This window comes from Medicago truncatula, chromosome 6 (assembly GCF_003473485.1).
Source record: "Medicago truncatula cultivar Jemalong A17 chromosome 6, MtrunA17r5.0-ANR, whole genome shotgun sequence".
NCBI classification, from domain to species: domain Eukaryota; kingdom Viridiplantae; phylum Streptophyta; class Magnoliopsida; order Fabales; family Fabaceae; genus Medicago; species Medicago truncatula.
The window spans coordinates 8,405,056-8,413,802 of NC_053047.1; the positions used below are offsets into that span (position 1 = coordinate 8,405,056).

General features: G+C 32.0%; 1 protein-coding gene across 1 annotated transcript; it reads left to right on the forward strand.

The window, feature by feature from the left end:
* Nucleotides 1-1,291: 1,291 nt before the first annotated feature.
* Nucleotides 1,292-6,473, forward strand: LOC11413006 (probable inactive leucine-rich repeat receptor-like protein kinase At3g03770). Its single transcript, XM_024786647.2, has 7 exons — nt 1,292-3,308; nt 3,656-3,789; nt 3,946-4,189; nt 4,588-4,799; nt 4,893-4,921; nt 5,419-5,530; nt 6,091-6,473. The coding sequence occupies exons 1-7, from the start codon at nt 1,943-1,945 to the stop codon at nt 6,304-6,306; spliced, it is 2,313 nt and encodes a 770-aa protein (XP_024642415.1). The 5' UTR covers nt 1,292-1,942; the 3' UTR covers nt 6,307-6,473.
* The last annotated feature ends 2,274 nt before the right edge of the window (nt 6,474-8,747 follow it).

The window sequence follows — 8,747 nt, forward strand, 5'->3', positions numbered from 1 at the left end:
GATAATTAGACATCTTATAAGATTCCGGTTGATTCAATATTTCGGCTCTACAGACAAATTACACGTAAATTCAATTGTAATTGTTTGTTTAATGTTCTTTTGAAACAACCAATGTTAGTATTGTTGGTAGGAAAGTGTTTCGTTATCAGACTTCTTAACAAATATTATTTGAACACTTGTTAGTATGACCTTAATGAAAAAACGTTACGACTCGGAATCAAATCATTGAATTTCATGTCACCCTTTTCCTTAACTATTTCACCTCAAGCACCAAATCATCCTTATATCCCGTAAGTATTTGCTTAATGTTGATAGTTCTCTTCATGATATGTTGATAATCCTCCATTGTTGCTAATGTTGTAAGTCAATAAAATATAAACATAGTTATATGATTGACAAGAACTCATTTTACGTGTTTTCTTGACAAAAACTCATCTGATGTTATTCCTTTAACATGAATTCCTTATTAAATATTTCATGGGTGCACTTGTTTAATTGATGATGATTAAATGTGGGCTGGAATGATACATAATCAATGTTCTAACAATGCACATCGACTTGATCAAGATGTTAATTAACAACCCTTGGTATAATATATAATTCTATAACTAGTTTTAATTAAGATTAATGATTGCTAAGTACCTAAATTCAATCATTAACTGAAATAGTTTTTGAATAAGTTTTAATTATCTACTAATCAAATTCTTATATTTAGGACAAAGGTGGTATATGAATTACTTTTAAGGCTATATTTAGGACAAAGATTAGTATATAAATCAATTTCTTAATAATGAGATAGAAGGAGTGTTAATTTTCCTCCTAAGATGAAGAGAGTAAAATGTACACCATTAAGCTGACTTTTGATTAAACACTAAAAAAAATGAAGACAAAATGTTAATAAAGACCGTCTCAATTAATAAGGAGTTGATTCATATCGCACAATGACATGGATTCAACTCTCAGCGTGCGTCAGAGTTATGATCTTTTTTATAGATAATATGTAAAACACTTCTTCTAGTGCTCGTTGAGTCTTGAAGTCTGTCTAATCTTACGAACCTTCGAAACTAAACTTACCAAAATTACAATTCAGTCAAAATAGAAAGACAAAAATTTCATTCAAACTTTAATAAAGAAAAAAACACAACTTATGCTTTTTTGTTACTTTTAACAGGTCCATTTTCCAAAAAATATAAATCAGATTCTTTCCTATTTTAAGATATGAATCTAACTGTAATATTTATTGATACACTATTATCCATTTGTGGTCACAAGTTCTGATCTCTACATTAATGGCAGCACCAAGATCACCACTTGAAACATTACTGAAACATAAATGCCTTTGTCCTTTTGCATGGTAGTACAACATTTTGAACTAACTCACTTGTCTTCACTCAAACAATCATTAAAAAACATCATTTTTTGCAGAACTAGTTATGGGTTTGTCCTTATTTTTCTTTTTCTGATTCTCCTTTTTATAAATTTACATTCTTTATCACTTTCACTATCTTTTATTCCTTTTTTCTTCTTCTTGGTTTCTGTATTTTCTTTCTTTAAAAATATCCACTCAAATAAACAATCTTTATTAATCTCTCTCTCTCTCTCTCTCTCTCTCAAGTACATTGTTTCAACTTTTTGAGCAAAATTCTCTTCTTGGTAGTTTCCTTGTGAAATTTCTAGTGTATGTTGCCCTAACCCTTGGAAATCTTTGAGCTTTGAAGGATATATATTTTTTGGTGTATATGAGCTATCCTCAACATACACAACTGTAGAGATTAATCTCTCGAGTCTGATAGGATAACTTTGAGCGGTAGGATCTATATGCATTAGTCTTTTGACTTCTAAACTTTTTTTTTGGTGTTTTTGTTTTTTGTTTTCTATTGAATTTGGTAGTTGAAAACTACTTTGAATATTTGATGCTTACTTCAATCATATTTGGTGCATAATGTTCCAATTTGGCAATTCAATGAGGTACTTTCACTTTCATCTTTTGTTTCTTTCATGGTTTTTGTTATTCATTTCAAATACTCATGAGTTAGAACAAGATCAAAGTCAAACCTTGTTACAATTAAGAGCTTATTTAGAATTCCCTTCTTCATTACAAATTATGGAAAACTACAATAATGACCTATGTTACCTTCCTTCATCTTCAAATTTGAGCATTAAATGTGAAGATAATTCAATAACTGAGCTCAAAATTTTTGGTGAAAAATTTTTGAAACCATCAAGTTTCAATGGATTTGCAATTCCAAATCAAACACTATCCATGAATTTCTCAATTGATTCATTTTTCATCACATTGACAAAGTTGAAAACCCTAAAGGTTCTTAGTTTGGTTTCATTAGGAATTTGGGGGAAACTTCCTAATAAGATTCAATCTCTCACTTTTCTTCAAGTTTTTGATATGAGTTCAAATTTCCTATTTGGTACCATTCCACCAAAAATCTCAACTATGGTAAAACTTCAATCACTAACACTTGATGAAAATTATTTTAACACCACTATGCCTAATTGGTTTGATTCTTTGTTTAACTTAAGTATCTTGAGTTTGAAGAAAAATCACTTAAAGGGTTCATTTCCAACTTCACTCTGCAAAATCAAGACACTTAAAGTTATTTCCTTGTCACAAAATGAACTCTCTGGTGGATTACCTAGTCTCACTACTCTCAATGGTTTACATGTTTTGGATTTGAGAGAAAATCGTTTCGAATTTGAACTACCGGTTCTGCCGAAATTCGTGGTCACGGTTTTGTTAAGCAATAACTCGTTTTCGGGAGAGATACCGAAGAAGTTTGGTGAATTGAATCATCTTCAACATTTAGACCTTTCGTCGAATCATCTGAAGGGCACACCGCCTTCAACATTGTTCTCTTTGTCAAATTTAAGTTATTTGAATCTTGCAAACAATGTGCTAAGTGGAGAATTTTCTGATAAACTTCATTGTGGTGGAAAACTCGGTTATGTGGATATTTCTAGCAACAAGTTAAGTGGTTTACTTCCTTCTTGTTTGGTGAATAGTTCTAATGGTAGAGTTGTTAGATATGGTAGAAATTGTTTATCTGTTGATTCTCAGAATCAGCAGAGAGGGTCTTATTGTAAGGAATCGGGTTTAGGATGGATGAAATTGAAGGAATGGAAAGTGGTTGCAATCGTTGCTATCATTGTTGGATTTCTTCTTGCGGTTTTGGTGTTTGGAGTTTTTTTATGTAAAAAATGTCGTTTGATGAAGAAAACTAGAAAGGATGTGTTGCCGAAAATTGTTCAAGATAAATCCAAAACTGGTGTTTCATCAGAAGTTCTTGCAAATGCTAGTAAGTATTTAAGTTGCTAGAGCAATAATGTTTTCGTAGGTTTTAAATTGTGGTTGGAGTTATATCACAGTCCTTTTCGCGAGAAATGGCCTATAAATACGTGGTCGCAAATGTGCAAACTGAGAAACAAAAATTCTTGACATTGTGGCTACAGATATTGTTTTAGACCACAATTTAAAATTCTGGTTGCGTGTATGTCGCAATTCATGATTGTAATTGTGACCGCAATGTGATTTACACATAAATTTCGACACTGCAGCAACAATATTTAAAACCACCATACTATTTTAGTTTAGTAGCAGACTTCAGATTTTGATAAATTAATGTCTAATTGTTTATTCTTTCAGGATTTATTTCTCAAGCAGTGAAGCTAGGGACACAAACTACTCCGACCTGTAGACAATTTTCTATTCAAGATTTGAAAGAAGTCACCAAAAACTTTAATTTGTCAACATGTATCGGTGATGGCTCCATAGGAAAGGTACCTTTCGACCACTCAAAATGCTGTTTGATCGATTGCATTTATAATGAATTATTAAATGGAGTAACTAAGCTCAGAGTTACTCTCGGAGTAACTTGAATCTTCATCATACATACATATAACTTCGCTTTTTTTAACTCTGCTGCAACATTTCAGCTGTATAAAGGTAAACTAGAGAATGGAACTTATGTGGTGATAAGATCATTGGTTCTGTCAAAAAAATGCTCGATTCAAAGTCTTAAAGCTAAGTTGGATTACCTCTCAAAGCTTCAACATCCAAATTTGGTTAGCCTTTTGGGTTATTGTATTGATGGTGGCGAACGAGATGATTCAAGCATCCCAAAACTTCATCTTATGTATGAATATGTGCCAAATGGAGATTATCATACTCATCTATCAGGTTAGTATGTCATATATTATGCACATTATTGGGTGCATAACATCTATTTTGAGTAAACATTCATTTGTGCTCTAAATGTGCGACACGGTGTCAGTGTAATCTCTGAATGTATCACAATTACTAAAACATCCTTTTGTGTATCTTCTTTAGTAATCTGATAAACCAAACTGACTAACCGAAGACACATTCGATGACCAAACTAACTAACGAAAAATACATTTGAGGACCAAACTAACTTAGGGAAAATTCAAAGAATCTTTGTAATTTTGGTACTCTAGTCATAGCGCCATACACGTTCACGAACCAAAATGACCATTTTCTCTGATTTTTTTTTGTACGTCATAGGTTTCTTATTGAAGGCTACGATTTTCTAATCTTGCTTCATAAAAAAATTGCAGAATATTCTGCAGTGAAAGCACTTAAGTGGCCGGATAGACTGGCAATTTTGATTGGAGTTGCAAAGGCAGTGCATTTCTTACATACTGGTGTTATACCAGGATGTTTTAGCAACCAACTAAAGACAAAGAGTGTGTTACTTGATGAACACTGCATTCCAAAACTAAGTGACTATGGTATTTCCATCATCAGAGAGGATATCGAAAAGTTCGAGGTATGTTTAATCAATCCATTGTTGCTGTTATACCATTTATCTAATATGATTTTGATCTTGACTGATTCTGTTGCTTTCTATGTTTGCATACAGACAAAGAGTGAGAAGAAATCAAAATCATGGTATGATACTATAATAACTTAAATCTACTTTACTAGAATGACTTGCAACTGGATTATTATGTACCTTTTTGGGATTGAATTTTTACAATTCAGTTACATTTTTATGAAGCACCGACACAAACGCCGGACACGACTCTGACACTATACGTAGACAACTGATAATAATTTAAAGAAATGAAAGTGAATGAATGTGACCACACGTGTCAGTGTCATGCCGATATTGAACAAGTGTCGGACACCAAACATGCAATAGTGTCGGACACCGAACACGCTTTCTATCTGAAGTGTTGGTGCTACATATCTTTGTATGACTTTCATTGTTATTGACAGCAACAAAACATCACACAGCATCACCAACACAACCATGCATGGTTTTCAATGCTTAGTTTAGTCTTCACTAATTCAATTTTTACACTTTACTATGGTTTGAAGTCCATTTTTATGCTTCAATGAATTTGTGTATCCTTAACAAATTAATTGTTTTTTTCTTCTTGCAGTCCAAAGACAAAGATGGATAATGATGTTTACAATTTTGGATTCATATTGTTGGAATCACTTGTTGGACCCATTACACGTGACAAAGGTGAAACATTTTTCATTAATGAAAAGGTTAGTAAAAACTTGTGGAAAAAAAATATGCTTACTATATAATATGAAATGTGATGATGATTTTTCAGTGTCAATTTTTCTTCATTCTTATTCATTTTGATTATTCTTATCATATTAGGTCCTTAAATTACACTACATTTTTAATTTTCGTTTATATTTTATATTTAATTTAATTTGAAGCGACAACTTTAACTATAAGAACCAAGGTTTTAAATAACGATCCCGGTCAAGGTAGCGGTTGCGTATAGGATTTCATGATTTCGGCCCTTACGGGTGTTGTGATACGGATTCTATGTCTATTGTCATGAACGGCATTTTTTTGTGGCCGTAACGGTGTTTCGTCGCGGCTGTAACGACGTTTCGTCGTGATTTTTGTTCACTCTGTAAAAATAGTGAAAAACGGTAACGTCGACTACCTATACCTTTTGTCGTGACCTTTTTCTCGGTAACGGGCAGTTTTTTAAAACCTTGATAAGAACTCTGATATAGATACATTGCTATGATAAAATTTAAAATTTTTGTTAATTAATGACTTGAAAATATGTTGTTGTGAACCATAGGCATCATTTGGAAGTCAAGATGGAAGAAGAAAGATTGTGGATCCAATAGTGTTGACAACTTGCTCTCAAGAATCATTATCAATTGCAATATCTATAACAACCAAATGTATATCTCAAGACTCTTCATCTCGTCCTTCTTTTGAAGATGTTCTATGGAACTTACAATATGCAGCTCAAGTTCAAGCCACATCAGATGCAGATCAAAAATCAGATTAAGATTTAACATCATAGGTGCATAGAAAGAAATCGGGGATTTATTAGTGAAAACACTATCAAGATGTTAATCATTATTGTAAATGTAGTTAGGTATAGTTGTAAAAATGTTTGTATCATTCTAATTATGTATCTTATAGAGTTTTGATAGGATTGAAATAGTTAGAATATAGGCTAAAATATGATTTTGGTCCATGCAAATATGTTTTGTTTTGATTTTACTCCCTGTAATTTTTTTTTTGTTGTTTTTGGTCCATGCAAAATATTTTGTTTTTAAAAATAGTCCCTACAGGGACAATTTTCAAAAGTAAAATATTTTGCAGGGACCATTTTAAAAATCAAAAGATTTTACAGGGACTATTTTTCTAATAAATGAGTTCAGTCATCATGTGTCACGTGTGCAAATCATCACAAAGTGGGGCCAGGGACCAAAACCAAAATGAGACATATTTGTAGGGACCAAAAACAACAATTTTTTTTACAATGACTAAAACCAAAACGAGACATATTTGCAGGGACCAAAACCATATTTTAGCCTAGAATATATGTAGTGCTAACATTTTTAGATTGAAGGTGTGTTCAATTTTTGACATGTGTCGGTGTTGAACATTGACACTACATTAGTATCTATATATAACATTCGATCACTTCCATTTTCTCAAATTAATATCGGTATCGAGACATATTTAACGCCTTCAAATGTACTAGTAATAATTCCACTACTTTGTTGTCCAAATTTTTGCACCAAAGGGTCAAAGTCTAAACATTGTGATTTTTGTGTTTTTTTTTTCTTTTTCTTAAACATCATATTATTAAAGCTACACCGCACAAGAGGAACGACTAAGCGAAAAGAGGCAAACTACAATGGACACCGTGAATATGCGGCCACCCAAAACCAACAAACAAAAGCTCCCAAAAAACCCCGAGCACACGAAAAAAACAAGTAAATAATTATCTTAAAAGACAATCCCTTGGATTCCAACTCCACTCGTAGAAGAGGCAAGTTGGAATCTTCAACCTATTCAAGCTCCATTGCCAAGACAAAAACTTAATATCATCAACGATATCCTCCACCCCCTTACTAATATCTTTGAAGATTCTATCATTTCTAGTCTTCAATATCACCATAACACTTTCAAGATGTTAATCATTATTGCAAATATAAAGTTAGCTATAGTTGTAAAAGTGTTTGTACCATTCTAATTATGTTTCTTATAGAGTTTTGATAGGATTTAAATGGTTAGAATTGTATGTAGTATACTATCATTTTTAGATTGAAGGTGTGTTGGATTTCTAACATATGTCGGTGAACATTGACACTATATTAGTATATATACAACATTTGATCACTTCCATTTTCTCAAATTAATACCGGTATCGAGACATACTTAACGCATACAAATGTACCTGCAATAGTTCCACTACTTTGTTGTCCAAATTTTTGTACCAAAGGCTCAAAGTTTAAACATTGTTATTTTTGTGCTTGATAAGGTATTTGTTATGATCCAAAATATTACGAGGAAATACACTTGTCATAACTTAATTGGTTGAAGCAAATTGACATGTGGCTAGTGATCTAAAATCAAGGAAGCTTGAACCGTGCGTCGATAGGGAAATGTTGATCAATAATGGGTATATAGAAAATTTATGAAGTCTCTCCTCTCTCTTTAGTATTCTCTAGTAGAGTAATGACTGAAGTCTTCTTCTATCTTTCCTCTTCCCTTACTAACAACTAACTATAAATTGATTCTCATCTATCAATTTCATCTTTGATTCAATAATTAATTTGCAATTACTCATTTATTTCATCATTTATTCAGAAGGGCATTTAACTTTAAATTCAAAGAGTCGTTAAAAAAGTGTTTATTCTACACTTTAGTTTAAGTTCCGTTTACTTAACCAAAACTTATTCAATTTTCTTTTCTTCATTTGTGTTAATTTTACTTGCTAATAACGAGATAATATTTAACTCTTGAAATAGACAATTATGTAAATTTTCTTAAAACAACGAAAAATGTCAAAAGATTTTTTTGATATATATTATATATGTGTGTGTGTGTATTTGATTGGACAATTTAGGTGGCTTTAAAAAAGGATGCGCTGAGATGCCGCCCCCCTACCCTCATAACCATCCCTAGATACAAGCATGAGCAAACTTACTCACAAAAACGAATGTGAATAGTTGTTTGTACGAGCATATATATATATATATATATATATGGTTTGCTAGAACACATCCACTAATTTTTATGTGGGAGTGTTTTAGCAAAGCTATAACTTAGAGTGTATTTAACCACTGTTTAGTTATTTATTTGCTAAAATACTCCTTCTAAAAAATAAGTGGGTGTATTCTAGCAAATGCCTATAAGATTTGCTAGAACACACCCACTTGTTTTTTTAGAAAGTGTGTTATAGCAACATACACCTTAAGGTGTATTTATTAA